General features: G+C 49.8%; 1 protein-coding gene across 2 annotated transcripts; it reads right to left on the minus strand.

Annotated features, from left to right (window-relative positions):
- Positions 1-3,202: 3,202 nt before the first annotated feature.
- CUNH1orf216 (chromosome unknown C1orf216 homolog) lies at positions 3,203-6,944 on the minus strand. 2 transcript variants are annotated; one of them, XM_017884575.1, is made up of 3 exons: positions 6,440-6,930; positions 4,281-4,455; positions 3,346-4,108 (listed from the first exon to the last, which is right to left on the minus strand). In XM_017884575.1, exon 3 carries the CDS (start codon positions 4,101-4,103, stop codon positions 3,414-3,416), a length of 690 nt encoding a protein of 229 aa, XP_017740064.1. In that variant the 5' UTR covers positions 4,104-4,108; positions 4,281-4,455; positions 6,440-6,930; the 3' UTR covers positions 3,346-3,413. The 2 variants fall into 2 exon arrangements, with proteins under 2 accessions (XP_017740063.1, XP_017740064.1); XM_017884574.1 differs by lacking the exon at positions 4,281-4,455 and having other exon boundaries at positions 3,203-4,108; positions 6,440-6,944.
- Between the last annotated feature and the right edge of the window lie 11,576 nt (positions 6,945-18,520).

Below are 18,520 nucleotides of genomic sequence, written 5' to 3' on the forward strand. Positions count from 1 at the left end.
AAAAGGCTCCTTATAAAAATTCACTCTCTTATGCGCTAAAGGTTTGACAGAAGTCTCATTGTCAGAAATCTCCATTCAAATTTAGCCTTAGCCCTTTGCCAAAACATCTCTTAGTAAGTGGAATTTGCTAAAATTGGTTCAATACTATTTCTGTTTAAGTGTCAAGTGTGGAGATGACAAGAATTATTAACTGTTTCAGTGAGAAGTATACTTTGTGAGGTTTAAAATAAATATGTTGGCCAGGCACAGTGGCTCATGCCTGTAATCCCAGCACTTTGGGAGGCTCAGGTGGGAGGATAGTTTGAAGCCAAGAGTTTGAGACCAGCCTAGGCAATATAGCAAGAAGCCATCACTACAAAAAAACTTAAAAATTAGCTGAGTGTGGTGGCACATGCCTGTAGTCCCAGCTACTCAGAGGCTAAGGTGGGAGGATCACTTGAGCCCAGAAGTTCAAGGGTACAGTAAGCTATGATTGCACACTATGCTCTAGCTTGGGTGACAGAGCGAGACGCTGTCTCCAAAAATAAAGAATCGGACGGGCCCGGTGGCTCACGCCTGTAATCCCAACACTTTGAAAGGCCGAGGCGGGCGGATCACGAGGTCAGGAGATCGAGACCATCCTGGCTAACATGGTGAAACCCCGTCTCTACTAAAATACAAAAAATTAGCCAGGCGTGGTGGCGGGCGCCTGTAGTCCCAGCTACTCAGGAGGCTGAGGCAGGAGAATGGCGTGAACCCGGGAGGCAGAGCTTGCAGTGAGCCGAGATAGTACCACTGCACTGCAGCCTGGGCGACAGAGCGAGACTGAGTCTCAAAAAAATACATAAATAAATAAATTCAAATAAAAATAAAATACAGTATTTCAGATTTGTGAATTTTGGTATCCCTGGGGATGCTGGAACCAATCCCCTCAGATAACAAAGGATGACTGTACTACGTGTGTGTCAAAAGCATCTAAGGACCTGAACTCATAGTCATAGAGTGCCCTTCAGAGAAGTGGTGACACCAGGGTACAGTTTTTTGTTTTTTGTTTTTTTGAGATGGAGTTTCCCCTCTTGTCGCCAAGCTGGAATGCAGTGGCATGATCTCTGCCCACTGCAACCTCCGCCTCCCGGGTTCAAGCGACTCTCCTGCCTCAGTCTACTGAGTAGCTGGGATTATAGGCACCCGCCCCCACACCTGGCTAATTTTTGTATTTCTAGTAGAGACGGGGTTTCACCATGTTGGCCAGGCTGGTCTTGAACTCCTGACCTCAGGTGATCCACCCGTCTCAGCCTCCCAAAGTGCTGCGATTTCAGGTGTAAGCCACCGTGCCCTGCCCAGGGTACAGTTGAGTATGTGCAAGTGTGTATGGTATGTGTCCCTCACAATTCATTTAGGCCCAAAGGTGACACAGGACAAGGACAATCCCATATGGGGTTCTCAGGGTAGAAGTCAAGTCTCCCGTCACACTGGGAGGCCCCTGAGAGACTTCTCCACCCATCGGGTCGCCAGGCACAGCAGTCTAAATTCTTCAGTGTCTTTCCCCAAAATCACCTCCCTAGCTCCTAGTCCAGGACCCTACTCAAAAGAGGAGCTCAGATGGTATGGAAAAGAGGCCACCAAACAACAGGTAGAAGAAAAACACATACTCAAGAAATTTAATTCTCTGCCCCAGTTTATTCATCTTGCGTTGGTCCAAAGGCGGGGTTTACACACTCAATATGCAAGCGCTACAGACAAAAAGTCTTCAGGGCCCACCCCTCACCCCCACTCCCTGGATCTTTCACTCATCCACCTGTCAGGGATGAAACTCTTTAGAGATAGACAGGAAGAGCCCCCCACTTTGCTGATAGGGAGACTGAGGGCCAGAGGCTGCATCAGTGACTTCCATGCCACTGTTCACCCACCAGTGTCCCCTCTTCATACCACTGCTCACCCACCAGGATCTTGCTCTCTTGGCTCCCAGGAACAAAACAGAGAGCTCAGCTACCTTAGTCACTGGTTCTTTCCAAGACTCACCCACTCTGTAACTCACGGAGCCTGCCAATCCCTGTTTGAAGGCCCATGCAGTGAAAGAAGGGGTTAAAATTCAGCATCCTAAGCATTTCCAGAGGCTTAGGCTGACACTGTCCCCTTCCCATCCCAGAAAGCCAACCTCTGGCTCCTCCTGACAGTCCGACTTCAGAGAAATGAACCAAACCAATTCAACATCCAATGCTTCTAAAGCCAGAGAGGCACAGCAAGGTAGAGGCAGAGACAGGGAAGCGATATTTTCCTCATCAGCTTTGGAACATCTTGTCTGTTCCTTGCAGGCTTATTAACATACATTGCTTTTCATCAGAAGCTTAAATCAACAGGGTTTGCAACAGCTCCTTTCCCAGTGGAGAGGTGGTTTGTTTGGGAACTGGTATTTTAGAATTCCCGTTCTCCTATTCTTCACAGGGTTCCACTATTACCATCTCCCCTGTCCTCATCTCCCATGTGCCCAAAGGCAGAGTTCAAGAGGGACAGTCCCCTATGTCCTTCTCTGTCCCCACCCCCACCATCATCTCCATCACTACTCCCAGTTCCCCTTCCTGATATCAGTTCTCCACCCACTGCCAGACAAAATTGCAGCCAAAATGCCATGGCAGGCCAGAGCAGCCACTAAACCTCCTACAAGCAAAGCCAACATCAGGGACAATAGCCTCAGCTGAGCAAGTGTGGGTTAAGTGAGGGAAAGGAGAGGTGGCCTGGGAAATCCCAGGAGAATGGGTCAGCCACAACCCTCAGATAAATGACAGCATGCTAGCTCTCTGTCTCCAGGGAACAGTGGGACCCAGTGGAGAAGAAGGGCTGCGGTAGGCCATGAGGAACACAAGGTGTGGGTGGATACCCCACAGTGCAGCTGGATATGTATTTGCACACACCTGCTCATGAGTCTGCCTGCAAACACACATGCTAACATACACCTCCCATGCCTGCAGCCACACACGTGCACCCCTGCACACACAAGGGCTCCCTCACATACACCCAACACAAGCCTGCACACTCAAACTCACTCATAGACACACAGGCACATCTTTGGGCATATACATCCTCACTCATGAGCATATACAGCACACTAGCTGGGTACCTGTCTACACAGCGCACAATAGCAGATTTCCTCATTCTTCTTACATACTAACACACACAGTTCACTCTTACATGGCTCCAGCATATAGGTCTGCAGATAATTACTTGTGTGTGCACATGTGGCACACAGCACACTTTAAGCCATTTTATACATGTTTATTCAACACATTCCTATAACCCACCCACACACTCTCTTCACACCGCTCGTCATTACCAGCCACACTCACACACCTCCATGGTCTAACTTACTAGTGCACAACCTCACACATGCCTGCAAATATACACATATACCCTTGCACACTTGTGGAGGCACACCCTTAGCCCTGGTCCTGGGGCCTGGATGGTGCTGCCCTCTGCTGGAGACAGCGAATAAGCTCTTTCCGGTTGTCTAGGATGGTGTCGAAGCTCTCCTGTAGTCGGGACTGCTGGTCAATCAACTGATGCTGCAGGCCCCGGATCCACTGGAGCAGTGCCAGGCGACGGTACATCACCAAGTGCACGTGGTGCTTTTCTTTCTCCTGCTCTTTGTAGCGCTCCTGGGCTTGTAAGTGCTGCACAGCCTGGGCCACTGAGGGCAGAAGGGGATCGGGAGGGCCAAGGCCTCGCAGGGTCCCACAGGCAGGCTCAGGACTGCTGCTAGGGCTGTCGATACTCAGGGAACTGCTGGCATAGCCGTTGTCCTCCAGAGGGGAGCAGACTGTGCCAGCACCACCCATCTTCTCAGGCTCAGCCCCGGGAATCTCTGCCCCCTCTGGGGGGCTGCGCACCCCTTCCTCAGGGGATCCAGGGGCCTGGAAGGCCTGGTTGTCAGAGGGCGACTCAGAGGAGCTCCTCCTCAGGATAGGTTCCACTCTGCCTGGCATCCCATGCCAATTCTCATTAGCATCCTTGGCACTTGCCATGAAGTTGGAGTTGTTGTCTGGTTGGAGCTCAGGCTGACATACTCCAGGAGGTGGGTCCCCCAGGAATTGGCCCCCCTCAGCTAGCCCTGGCTGGATGGCAAACATCTGGTCTGTAAAGGGAAAGCAGGAGACTGAGTCACAGTAGGACAGGGTGAAGTGCCTGAAGCCAGGGCAACTTAGCTGCAGGGACAAGGCTGAAAGCAAGAGCCCGACCACTCCCTGTCAAGCCCTTTCTCGACTCTGGTGACACTTCCCTTCACGGTTTTCATCCTCCCTGTCTACCTGTTCATTCTTAGTCTCCTGCAGAGGGTTTTTCCTCAGTTCTCAGAGCCAGGCTGTTTTCTGATTTTCCACATTTCTCTCCAGAGGACCTCATTCTCTGCTGTAGCTTCAAGGACCATCATATGCTGATGACTCTCAGATCTGTCTTCAGCCCAGATCTAACTGCTATCCAACCCTGCAACCAATCATAGGCTCCTCAAATTCTACATAACCAGTCTGGGTGCAGTGGCTCATGCCTGTAATCACAGCACTTTGGGAGGCCGAGGCAGGCAGATCACCTGAGGTCAGAAGTTTGAGACTAGACTGGCCAACATGGTGAAACCCCATCTCTACTAAAAATACAAAAATTAGCCAGGCATGGTGACAGGCACCTGTAATCCCAGCTATTTGGGAGGCTGAGGCATGGCAAGTGCTTGAACCCAGGAGGCAGAGGTTGTAGCGAACTGAGATTGTGCCACTGCACTCCAGCCTGGGTGACAGAGTGAGACTTCATCCCCCTCCACCCCTCGCCCCCCACCACCAAAATTCTACATAACCAAACAAGGTCTCCTTCAGTATCCTCAGCAAGATGGCTCCGCCCTCCATCCAGAAGGCTAGGAGCATCCTGGGCTCCTCACTCTCCTTCCTTCTCCCATCTCATTGATAACCACATTCTGACCATTCTTCCTCTTCCAGGCCATTTCTGACCTGGATTATTGCCTCGGCCTTTTCACTGATCTCTCTGCCTCCAGTTAAAAATGTAAATTTCACTTGTCACCACTCAGAATGCCCTCCCTGAACTCCTGCTAAACCTCTATGTGGCCTACAAGGCCCTGTTTGATCTGGCCTCTGCTCACCCTTCCATACCTGCCTTTTGCCACGCTGCCCCTCCCATCATAGCAAACTGCCCAGAGATCTCAAAACACACCATTGTTCTTCTTACAGGATTCCTTTGGCCTACAATATCCTTCCTCTCCCCTCCCCTCAAAGCTCCTCCCTTCTCCACCCAGCAAATTCCTTTTTGTACTTCAAAATCAGCTGTAATATCCTCATGTCTCCATGTACCTATGTCTCTGAAGCTGTCTTCATACTGCCCCAATCAGTATTACATAAACAAGCACAGTTAGTTATGCCTTCCTCTGGGTCCCCACTGCCCTGGGTACACACTGTCATATCCAACTTTGTGTCTGTCCCTGGCATACATGGTCGACGATCAGTGAATGTCTATTTAACTGGCATTTTTGGTTTGTGGCAATGATCTTGTAATAGCAGTTTGTAATCTAGCTTGGACCTCCCCTATATATCCTCCATCATATTCGCCAGAGTCAGCCAGCATTAGAGCCCGGAACCAGGCTCTCTGTGCATACAGGTACTTGCTAAGCGAGTGAATGGGAGAAGAGACTGCAGTGAACTTCCATGCTCAGGAAGCTATTCCCGACTCCCCAGGGCTGGAAGAGCTGGGTTCGGTTCCCTCTCCTACCCCAGCCAGGGAGCCCAGCCTTCCCCTGTGAGAAGCTTTTCTTCTGAGCCTGCCCCCTTCCCTCCCAATGCCTCTGGAACACGGCCACTATCTTGTGTCCCTGTCCCTAGCTTGCTCCATCCTGAGGCCCTGGAGGGCGGGCATACCACATCACTCTTCTCTCCTCCATAACCTGCTTCTAACCAAAATTAGGGTTTGAATTGACAAAGGGATTCTACTGACCAAACAGCACTGGGATTAGAACAATTTAAGAGCATAAAGAGGAAGGATATTGTAAGTGGAGCCGGCACTGGGAGGCGCTCCATAGGTGGCATGGACTCTCCCCACCCCTAGCAATAGGCAGAAGTCCTGGGGAGAAGGGTGTAGGAACAGTTCCTTTGTAATCACCCTCTAAGCAAGGCTTGTGGGAAGGTGCCTACACATGTCCCCTCGCACCAATTTTTAATTTTCCTATACTTGGATGGGGCCATGAAGGAAGCTGGGATGGGGTGGGGGGGGGGGGGCGCTAGGGATCACAGGGTTCTCAGATATAGTAAAACAGGAACCCCGACACCCCAGGACTAGGTCTCCGCCCAAATAGGAGGGGAGTGGGAGACCACCCCAGGAGGCACAGACCATCCTTCCCTAGTCTCCTCGAAGGAGGCCGCTGTGACTCCCCGCTTCCCGCGGCTGGGCCCCAAGCCCCCCGCCTCAGACTCACGGCCTAGAGGCGCCCGCTCCGGCGCGTCTGGCTCTGGCTCCGCCCGGCCCTGGTGGTGTCTAGTCCCTGGGCTGGGGGTTCCTCGGCCTGGGCGTCTCCGCGGTCCAAGCGTGGGTGCGGGGCTCCCGGGCAGCGCGCCCAGCCTCAGGCCCGGACTGCGGAGTCAGGCGGCGTCTGCGCGGCGGGGCGGGGCGTAGCGGCCGGGCCCACGTGGGCCGGTTCGGTTTTCCGCGGAGCCGCGCGCCAGGTTCTGCGCCGGAACCGCCTCGCCCCCGCGCGGGGCCGCGTTGACCCAGGCCTTTCAGGTCCGGTGCTCTCTCCTACTGGCGTTCACTCCTGGGCCCTTCCCATCAGTTCACCTCACTGCAGACACCGGGCCATTTTCAAGTGAAATCTGATTAGTCACCACCTTCCGGCTTTCCCCACAGCCGGGACAACCCCTAAGGCAGCAGCCGCGGGGCTCTGCTCGTCCTGCCCTGCGTCTGCCTCTCCGGCTTTTTCCTCTACCCTCCCTCTCCGCAGCTACCCTCCCGCACGCCCCTTTCCGCCACGGGGCTTTGGCACGCACGGTTCCCTCGGTCTAGCATTCTCTTCCCCCTCTCGATTAATCCTATTTCAGCTCTCTTCTCGGAGAAATCTCTGACTCCCTAGATCTCAATCGTTCCCCCTTGTATGTCAGGGCACGTTCCTTTTCTTCACAGCATTTATCACAATTTGGAATTATATATTCCTTTTTGTGCTTACTTGACTAAAGTCACTGAGACCGGGCGCGGTGGCTCACGCCTGTAATCCCAGCACTTTGGAAGGCCGAGACCGGCGGATCACCTGAGGTCAGGAGTTCGAGACCAGCCTGGCCAACATGGTGAAACACCGTCTCTACTAAAAATACAAAAATTAGCTGGGCGTGGTGGCGGGCGCCTGTAATCCCAGGTACTCGGGAGGCTGAGGCAGGAGAATCGCTTGAACCCGGGAGGTGGAGGTTGCAGTGAGCCAAGACTGTACCACTGCACTCCAGCCTGGGCAACAGAGTGGGACTCTGTCTCAAAAAAAAAAAAAAAAAAAAAAGAGAGAAAGAAGGAGATCCCGCCTGGGACAGGGCACAGGGCTGATGTCCTGTACCTGGAATGGGGGCTCTCCACAGGACACAGAGCCCATCCATGACGCCTGTGCAGTGGGCACCAGTGCTTTTGCCCAGGTGAGGAGGAACAAGGTTATAAAAAAGGGTCCTGGCTTCCAAACTCCAGTGAATTCTTCTCAGAGCTCCACTCTACTGAAGCTTGATCCCCCTCTTTTGCACCCTGGGGAAATGTGAAGTTGGGGACCCTGTTTGGAATAAGAGAACAGAGTTCAGTAATTGCTGACCCTAATATATGAGGTACCCTCTTCCAGTTTCAACTTGATTCCAAGTCACCATTCTGCAACCTAGAGACTAACTGGCAAATTGAATCACACCAAGAAATCCTATATGCAAAAACAGGGAAGATGGAAAAGAAATTTTTATGATTATGATGACTATTTTAAGAGGGAAAAGGAAATAAGAAGAAGGCAGAAGTAATTCAAACTTTGCACACCCCTCCAGCTAAGAAAATACAGGTGGAGATGTCAGCCTCATTTCTACAAAACATCAGATCCTGTAGCCTAAGTTCTCTCCCTTCCCTTATCCACTTCAGGTTCCCCTGGCCTTCAGCCTGGGGTGACCCAAATCCAAATCCTCACTGTTTCTTTCTTTTTTTTTTTTTTTTTTTTTTGAGATGTAGTCTCACTCTGTCACCTAGGCTGGAGTGCAGTGGTGCAATCTCGGCTCACCGCAACCTCTGCCTCTCGGGTTCAAGCGATTCTCTTGCCTCAGCCTCCCGAGTGGCTGGGATTACAAGTGTATGCATCATGTCAGCTAATTTTTGTATTTTTAGTAGAGACGGGGTTTCACCATGTTGGTCAGGTTGGTCTTGATCTCCTGACCTGGTGATCCACCGACCTCAGCCTCCCAAAGTGCTGGGATTACAGGCGTGAGCCACTATGCCCGGCCCAAATCCTCACTCTTACAGGCTCTCAGCTTTGGTGATCTAGGGTTACGCAGTTCTCCCCAGACCACAGAGCCATAAAGTCATCAATTGTTTGTTCTGCCCAGAATAGCCTTTCTCTGCCTCTGTTTGGACTCTGTCTCTCCCAGCTTAACCATATGGGTCAAATGAAAGCCTGAAGAATCAAGGGATAGGAACTCCACTCTAGGTGAGCCAGTCGGAGTCCTTCTCTGGGATCTTCTGAAACGAAATTAAAGGAAGATGAGGCAGGGAAGAAACAGAGATGAGAGACAGAACTTCTGATAATGTTGCAGACTCTGTTTCCTGAATCTAAATTTATAGTTTTGTGTGCCTTATTTTGCCAAGCCTAACTTGAGTGGAATTCTTTCACCAACAATCAAAAGAATGCTGATTAATACAATAGCACAAGGTAGTGACTCCAGGGTCTCTGGTTCCACTCACCCACCTCTCAACCCTTATTAGGTAGCAGTAACTCCCTTTCTCCTTGAGAGCCATTATCAGTCCAGTCTACACTGTGACCACCCCTTTCTATTCCTCTAGTACTACCAGGAGCCTGAAATCCAAGAGAATCATCTTTGTGTTTCTTGGTTAGAAACATTCCTCCCACGATGCTATCACCATCTTTTTTTTTTTTTTCCAAGACAGTTTCACTCTGTCACCCAGGGTGGAGTGCAGTGGCGCAATCTCAGCTCACTGCAACTTCTGCCTCCCAGGTTCAAGCCATTCTCCTGCCTCAGCCTCCTGAGTAGCTGGGATTACAGGCGCGTGCCATCACACCCAACTAATTTTTGTATTTTTAGCACAGACAGGATTTCCCCATGTTGGTCAGGCTGATCTCAAACTCCTGACCTCAAATGATCCGCCCGCCTCACCCTCCCAAAGTGCTGGGATTACAGGCGTGAGCCACCATGCCTGGCTGATGCTATCACCTTCTGACCTGCAATACCCAGAATCTCAGAGACAGGAAGAAAACTCTTAGTCCTTTGGTACAATCATATAAGGTGCCACAACCACCTCTACTTCTTCTTCCTATGCATCCTGGCTACAAAGGACAAAACATTATATATATTGATTTAAAGCCTATATTGGGCCTGGTGTGGTGGCTCACACCTGTAATCCCAGCACTTTGGGAGGCTGAGGTGGGCGGATCACTTGAGGCTGGGAATTCGAGACCAGCCTGGCCAACATGATGAAACCCTGTTTCTACGAAAAATACAAAAATTAGCCAGGCATGGTGGTGTGCATCTGCAATCCCAGCTATTCAGGAGGCTGAAGCAGGAGAATTGCTTGAATCCAAGAGGCGGAGGTTACAGTGAGCCAAGATCGTGCCACTGCACTCTAGCCTGGGTGATAGAGTGAGACCCTGTCTCAAAAAACTAAAACTAAAAATAAAATAAATAAAGCCTATATTGTGCTCTGCAGGGCAGCACCCCAGCCTGGAACAGCTGAGTCATCAATTCCATTGTTCTAAAAAGCTAGTTATTCCTCGTTTTTTTGAGATGGAGTCTCTCTCTGTCACCCAGGCTGGAGTGCAGTGGCATAGTCTCGGCTCACTGCAACCTCCGCCTCCTGGGTTCAAGCAATTCTCCTGCCTCAGCCTCCTGAGTAGCTGGGATTACAGGTGCCCGCCACCTGGTGAATGTTTGTATTTTTAGTAGAGACAGGGTTTCACCATGTTGGCCAGGCTGGTCTCAAACTCCTGACATCAGGTGATCTGCCCGCCTTAGCCTCCCAAAGGGCTGGGATTACAGGCGTTGAGCCACCACACCTGGCCTAAAGCTAGTTATTCCTAAATAATATAATACCTGCTAAGTCAAATGAATTCATTTGAAGGGAATCAGATTATAGCCTCTTTCTTTTCCTTCCTTCCTTCCTTCCTTCCTTCCCTTTCTTTCTCTCTTTCCATCTCTCTTTCTCTCTTTCTTTCTTTTTTTTTTCTGAGACGGAGTCTTACTCTGTTGCCCAGGCTGGAGTACAGTGGTGCAATCTTCATTCACTGCAATGTCCGCCTCCCAGGATCAAAGGATTCTCATGCTTCAGCCTCCTGAGTAGCTGAGATTACAGGCATGTGCCACTGCACCCGGCTAAGTTTTGTATTTTTAATAGAGACGGGGTTTCACTATGTTGCCCAGGCTGGTCTCAAATTCCTGGCCTCAAGTGATCTGCTCACCTCGGCCTCCCAAAGCGTTGGGATTACAGGCGTGAGCCACCGCACCCAGCCTGTAGCCTGTTTTGTTAATCAAGGGCAGTGTTGTAAGGAATACTCTAGCACTGTATAATTAATACAGCCAGTGCTCACACAGCAATCCTGGCCACTCCATAATTTTCAGAGCTCAAAGCCTGAAGAATAAAAAGCTCCAGGAAGGCAGGGATGTCCATGTCCACAGGAAGACAAAAAAGCAGCTGTAGAGATGCCTGTTATTCATTCACCAGAGGCTTTTCCAGTGAGGACACCAGAGAATTATTCACCCCCAAGTGAAAGGGTATCTGTGGCTGTGTTCACCTACCCACATATATGCCAGGGACTTAAGTGGCAGGGACACAGAAATCTCCAGAGATGGCCAGTATCAGCCTGAACAGGGTTTTGCAAAAGGCCATGCCATCAAGACCCAATGATGGACAGTGGGTAAGCCTCTTGGCAAACAGACAGATGTCAGAGCCAAGAGAGGCTAGCAGTGAGTAGCCAGATCCAGGTCCCAGGGCCTGAGGTGTCAGGCAAGGAGACCAGAGAAGATGAGAGGAATTTCTCATCCAGGAAATAGGACAGGCATAAGGGTTATTCATAGGTGGATAATTTCTCAATGTCAGTATTCTCAGGAAGAAAGGGGTGGGTAGGATCAAGGTGTTTCAGCTTCAAAGACCTTGTCCCTTCCCACCCATTCATTTACACGTATCATAGTTACAGAGTGCTTATTTTGTGCCAGGTACTGTGTTGGGAATTCAGAGCAGAATCAGAACTGGTTGTGGTCTTGGGGAGCTCCTTGTTTAGAAAGGGAAACAGAAGGCCTGGTGTGGTGGCTCACGCCTGTAATTCCAGCACTTTGGGAGGCCGAAGCGGACAGATCACTTGAGGCTAGGAGTTTGAGACCAGCCTGATCAACATGGTTAAACCACATCTCTACTAAAAATACAAAAATTAGCCAGGCATGGTGGCACATGCCTGTAATCCCAGGCACTTGGAAGGCTGGGGCACAAGAATTGCTTGAACCTGGGAGGCAGAGGTTGCAGGAGCCAAGATTACACCACTGCACTACTCCAGCCTGGGAGACAGAGCCAGACCCTGTCTCAAAAAAAAAAAAAAAAAAAAGAAAAAAGGAATAGACAGAAGAATGGGCTATAACAATGTAATGGGCCCGGCAACAGAGCCAGGAGGCAAAAGTAGTAAGCCCAAAAAAGGGTAAGGAAAGGCTTCACAGAGGTGATTTTTTTTTTTTTTTAAAGAGATGGGAGTCTTGCTAGGTTACCCAGGCTGATCTCGAACTCCTGACCTTAAGTGATCCTCCCACCCCACCCCTTCATCCTCCCAGACCATCTCCCTGGGATTACAGCATCCGCCACTACACCAGCTAGCAAGAGGTGGATGAATTTGAGCCAGGCCTTGAGGATGAATAAGGCTAACTGGCCGGGCGCGGTGGCTCAAGGCCTGGCGCGTGGCTAAGCCCTGTAATCCCAGACTTTGGAGCCGAGACGGGCGGCATAACGAGGTCAGGAGATCGAGACATCCTGGCTAACACGGTGAAACCCGTCTCTACTAAAATACAAAAAACTAGCCGGCGAATGGCGGGCGCCTGTAGTCCCAGCTACCTCGGGAGGCTGAAAGCAGGAGAATGGCGTAAACCGGAGGGCGGAGCTTGCAGTGAGCGTGAGTCCGGCCACTGCACTCCTACCCGGGGACAGAGTGATGACTCTGCCTCAAAAAAAAAAAAAAAAAAAGAGCTCACTAAGAGAAAGCAAGAGAAGGCATAGGAGACTGCATTTTCAGAGTGAGTTCAGGAAACACCCCATAGGCCAGTGTGGCTGGAGCTCGGTGGGAAATGGAGGTAAGGTAAGGCTAGAAGATAAAGTTGGCCCAGTTGTGAAAGTTCTTGACCACCATCCAGGGAGCTTGGGCTCTATCCTGGGGGCAGCAGGGAAATAACTGAGGAAGCCCTCAGAGTTTCCATATCAGAACAAAGCAAAATCCTGGATGACAAACTACGTTGTTAACTTGCTTTCTTCTCTCTTCCTGAGGTCACATCATCTGTCAGCTTCCCCACGTGGCTTTGGGAACTTAGGCAAATCAAATCATTTTAAGCTTTTTGGGCTAAATAAAATAATATGCCTTAAAAATTGTTCAATACCATAGCGATGAACGTTGTTACTTGGGCTCCCAAGACCAGGCACAACCCCAGAGGACCTTTGACATGCCAAAGAGCCTTTAGGGCAGATTAGAACGAGAATTATTCCCCAGAATTGGTTCATCTTGGGAAAGGAAGGCCTAGGAAGCTGGTGGCCTAGTTGTTTTGTTCATCCATTTCTCTACTGCGTCTTAAAGGTAAAGCACCTCTTTAGTCTATCAAGAAATTACTATGTGTTTACCTTAGGTAAAATATGCCCATTCCCCTATCTTCCATCTTGGCTGTTTTCCCAGCTGTAAACTGACAATTAGAAGTTTTAAAGCATTTCTAGAGCCTTGAAGTCATTTCTTTTTCCTCAACAAAATCTTTGCAATATATCCAGTTTGAGATCTCTCTTCCCCTAAACCCTCCACCTAAGGGCTCTGAGGGAACTTCAGGGAAGCTTTTAAAGTTCGGCAGGGCACAGCTGCAAATCCACTGCACCAGATGAACCCAGGAAATAAATCCTCCCCCTGTCCCCGACCCTGTTCCCCTTCTCACCCACCCCTTCCATGGCAAAAGGGAGAAACAGGTCTTTTTGGAGCTGCTGGAAGAATGAAAGGTCATATAAACTCTTTCTCTCCAGTGCACTCAAGCGATCACCAGGAGACCAGAAAAGCCAAATCCAAGGTCCCAAGGCTCTTGATCATCCAGGGCCCACAACAGAGGGAGTAAGCTAGACGGAGAAGCTGAAGTGAAGGAGGAATGAGAGAAGGGGTGCCTGTTCCACCCCTTCCTAGCAGCTGCCTCTGTGGGCTCCGTAATCCCCATGCCCTCTCCCCACCCCACCCTCCGGCCGCCCACCTCTCCTCCACCCACCTCATTCATCAGTAGGAGGCCACTGTATCAGCACAGCCTTTCAAGGCCTGACAGTTCCTTTCTGGGTGCCCCCCACATGTAACCACTTAACCCCCAGCACAAAGGCCCAGGCTGAATGGGCTTGGAGCCGGTGGCTCGTGCAGAGGGGGAGGCCTCAATAGGATTTGGGGAGCTGGGTGTATAAACCGCTCTGCTCCAGCAGCCCTCAATGGAGGAGCTGGAGTCGGGGCATGTGCCGAGGGGAGGAGCTCGGCAGCTGCATCCCGCCCATGAACAATGATTTATTCATTCTCCTGGCACGCACAGAGAAGACAGGCTGGGGAAACATGGCCCCACAAATCGCCCTCAGCCTCAGCTGATTCCCACGGCAATCACTGCAGTTCAGAGTGCCCCCTCCCACTTGTAATGTTTTGCCTCAAGCTTACCCTTCCTCTTCCTTGTAAGGAAGTAGACTACATTACGGGAGGCCTTAAGTAGCCATAAGTTCAAGCAAGCATCATTCTTTGAGTTGGTTGCACGCAAACTCAACCTCACTCTCTCTGAAAGCTTCCTGGCCAGGTTTTCCTCACACCCATTTCACAGCCACAGAAACAGATGCAGACAGAAAAAAAAAAAAAAGGCGCATGGCAAAGCCTATCTCAGGATGGCCTCCAGCAGGGAGCTGGAGAGCTTAGCCCAGGAGTAAGTGACAGGTGATGGGAATGTAGTAAATGTTTGCTGGATGAGTTAGTGGCTGCTAACAAAAGGTAGTGCGCTTGCTGCTCTCACTCATCTTCCCAGACCCTTTCCTCCTTCCTGTAGCCACATCCATCTGGCTCCAATTCCCAGAAGAATCTCTTGGAAATCTTTGGGGATGAGGGGACAGAATGAAGACAGGTAAGCAAAGATGCTAAAACCTGTAGATAAACAATGCTGGGCCGGAGTGGGCGGGGGGAGGGGGGGCGGTTTCAAGAAGTCAAATTGTGACAAGAGGAAATTTGTTCTCACCCTCTTGCCTCCATATGTCATGTCACCAGGGCCAGATCACACACACACATCATCATAATAAATAAAACTGAAAATCAATACTGTTAGCAGAACAGGCAGAGCCAGAATGAAGCAACCATCCTCAGACTGGCCCCTGGGCCTACTGGCCCCAAGCTCATAATTACCTTGTCACACAAAAAACAAATCTATTGTGGGGGGTGGTAAGTGTAAGGGGTGGGAGATCCCAGGCACGGAGCTTGCCGGCCCCGGGAGCAAGGGAAAGGGTGCAGTGGGAAGACGGATTGGCCTTCAGTGCTGGTGGTGCAGGAGCTTGAGACTAACAAACTAAGGCCTGGACAGTTTAAGAAAGTTTGTTGTTTTAGTCGGGAGGGTGGACACCTTAAGTGATCCTGCCCAATACTGGTGTGGGGCGTGAAGTAGCCTGGGAAAAGTCTTCAAGCCTACTCCTGGAGCCTCAGGAGGGCAGGTGGCTAGGATGCTGCTGCCCTCTGGTGGGCATAAAGAGACAGTATCCACACCTCCAACGCTGGAAATCCATTGCAAAGGAGTCCGTTCTTTGTTGTTCTAAAGGCTTGGCCACCAGGACTATTGCATTCACAGCTTGGATTTCCCAGGAAGCCAACTCTGAGAATGTTTAATGCGCTGGATGTTTATTAAGAACCTCCTTTGGGATCAACAGCTGTGGAAGAATGAGAATGAGCAGGAGTGGGCAGAGGAAGAAGCTGATCTACAGGACAAGCCTGTGACAGCCTTAGCCAACCCCACAGGGAGCTCTGAAGCTAGAATGGCCCTTGAGAGTTGACTCAAAATGAGCTAAGAAGGCCAGGGCTTTATACACCTCTTGCCATTGGATGTGGGCTATCCTTGACCTTGGACAAGGTGCTTTCTGAGGCAATTCCCACCCTGAAAGGCTGTCTGCATAGTGCTTCCAACAGCTGGGCCAACAAGGCCTTCATGGAAGGGTCCACCCTCCATACCATAAGTCATCAAATATTTGTCAAAGAAACAGCAGGTTTAGATCATGCCTCAGGCTGCAGGCTCAGTTGGGACAGTCTACAAGTCTCAGTTACCGGGGCTGTTATGCACTGATCCTTGGAAACGGTGAGGGGGGGCTTAATGCTCAGATTCATGGATTCATTCATTCAATGAGCATTTGTTGAGATTTACTGTGTGCCAGGCCTTGAGGCAGACACTTTACAAATTTTTTTAATTTAATCCTCACAACTGTGAAGCTAGTATTAACTCAGATTATTCAGATGAGATCAAGTTATTAAGTAGCTTTCACAGTCCAATGACACTGAAAAAATGCCACTCACAATGGGACAAGTGCTATTGCTGCCACCAAAGATTTCTTAGGTCAGAAAGGGTCTTGGCTGTCTTCTGTGTGTGTGCATATGTTGCATATGTGTATGAACGGGATGGCTTGCCTTCTGCTTTCAGCCAGAACATTTCCTCTCTGGCAGCCAAGAGCTGTGCCTCAATAGCCTCCTGCTTTAATTCCTTCCTAAAAATGTTGCTGCCCAAGGTAACAAAACCACAAGCTTTTTTCTTTTTTTTTTCTTTTGAGACAGAGTCTCACTATGTCACCCAGGCTAGAGTGCAATGCTGCAATTTTGGCTCACTGCAGCCACAACCCTCAGGCTCAAGTGATCTTCCTACCTTAGCCTACCAAGTAGTTGGGACTACAGGCGCACGCCACCGTGCACAGCTAATTTTTGTATTTTTTGTAGAGATGGGGTTTCACCATTTTGCCCAGGCTGGTCTCAAACCCCTGAGTTCAAGCAATCTCCCCGCCTCAATCTCCCAAAGTGCTGGGATTACAGGCATGTGCCACCATGTTGGGCCCAAAACCACAAGCTTTACAAATTCCTGGTTGTAGCTACAGAGCAAGCCACCATTGCCCAAAAGGAAGCTGGGCTAGCTCCTTCCCTGGAAAGTCAATGGAGAGATAGCCCTGGATCCTCAGTGTTCTTTTAGCCGTCTGATCATCAGAAAGTTGAGATTGTAAGTTATTCCCTAATGTCTAACCTCCATATTTGCTGCAACTGTTTTGGGACAATAATGCTGAAGGGACAAGAGGCACAGGTTTCTGCTTCAGAAAACTGTCAGTACCCTGTACCTCTCACTAACCTGCCCACCCTGTGTAAGGGGCTGAGGGCTGGAAAGATAGAGAAAACTGTCGGCTGCTGTTCTTCTATAGCCCTGATGGGTTCTCATCTTTGGTCAATTAAGACATCCAGCAACCTTAAGATCTTAATTTTCTCATTTAGATTCTAATCATAAATAACCTGAAGGAAAATGAAAGAGGGAGTATGCTTGGAAGTCATGGAACAATTTCTGGGTCTAACTACAGAGACATTCACTCAATCTCACCCTCCCCTCAACCATACATACACCACACACACACACACACACACACACACACACACACACACACACACACACGCGCCTTCCCTCCTGGGCCCCAGAACCTAATTTTCACATTTGGTAAACCCAGATGATTTTGCCTAGGTCCATCTGGTTTTCCAAATAACCTGTCTTTTTGATAAATAACGTAAGTTAAATTAGACAAGACAAACAAACAGAAGGGTAGGCAGTCAGCCTTTTCCCTTCCCTCAGCCTCTGAGAAAGAGATGAGGGCTGAAAAACCCAAACCATGGCTCACTCCCAATCCTGCCCCAGCACTTTCTACCCCTTGGACTAGGCAATAATTCTCCAGCCTGGAGCTGGGAGCTGCCTCTTCAGCCCTACCTCTAGCCCACCAGCCATCAAGAATACCATGGACTATGGTTCTCTCTAAAATGAAGGGAAGGAACTCAGGTGTCCAGCCCCATAACTCCTTCCAATCACCCTTAGGCTGTAGCTACTTCAAACTCCCTTTTCCCATTATGAATCCCACCACAGGGAAGAACTAAATCAATAAACTGAAAATGAAAAACCTTTAAGGTGAGAGGAGAGAGGACAAAAAGAGGGGATGGGAAGGATGTGGATGATACAGACCAAGACGATACAACTACTAGGGACAGAAACCAGGCACCTTGGTCTCAAAAGGTAAAATCTGAGGTGACACCAGCCATACACAAGCCATGTCTATCTTCCCAGTTCACTGGAGAGTCCAAGCATACGCGCAGGCCTCCATTTCTACTGCTATAACAAGTCTCAGCACATGGCTAGCCACCAGTGGTGGACTATGGAGCTTTGTTGGGGCTTGGCTTCTCCTTCCCACTCAGCTCTACCCATTCCTCAGCAGTGGGTTAGCCTGCATTAGTGCAGCCTCTGAAATATGCACATTCACTTCACATTAATTTTTACGTTTGATCCTAACCATACCCTGTGAGCTAAACCAAGTCATTTCACATGAGCTCCATTTTCCAGCTGAGGAAAAAAGTTGAGAATGACTTACCCAAAGTCGTGATGCTTACAAGCTGCAGAAAGAGCAAGGACTAAAGCTCTCCACCTCTATTCTGTCCTACACTAGAAAGCTCCTCTGTATATAATTCAACTCCATGCGTTTCACCATTAGCTCTTCCAGGTCTCCCATGACTCACTGCTCAGAAAATTCATTGGATTATTTTATGTGCCAGGCATGGTGCTACCCAAAGCATACATTTTTCAACTAAACAGATATGGTCTGTTTTCACAGTGCTTACAGTCTAGCAGGGAAAGCAAGCCTCGACAAACATTAAGGTAACACATCATGATGATAGACCCAAAAGGAAACTTAAGGCTGTGTGAGGTGGCTCACACCTGTAATCCCAGCACTTTGGGAGCCCGAGGTAGGTGGATCACTTGAGGTCAGGAGTTCGAGATCAGCCTGGTCAACGTGGCAAAACCCCATATCTACTAAAAATACAAAA

Source organism: Rhinopithecus bieti, unplaced genomic scaffold (genome assembly GCF_001698545.2).
Source record: "Rhinopithecus bieti isolate Rb0 unplaced genomic scaffold, ASM169854v2 scaffold_13029, whole genome shotgun sequence".
NCBI classification, from domain to species: Eukaryota; Metazoa; Chordata; class Mammalia; order Primates; family Cercopithecidae; genus Rhinopithecus; species Rhinopithecus bieti.

Coding starts and splice junctions, on each gene's coding strand:
- CUNH1orf216 (XM_017884574.1), bottom strand. CDS start 4,103: ATGTTTGCCATCCAGCCAGGGCTAGCTGAGGGGGGCCAATTCCTGGGG.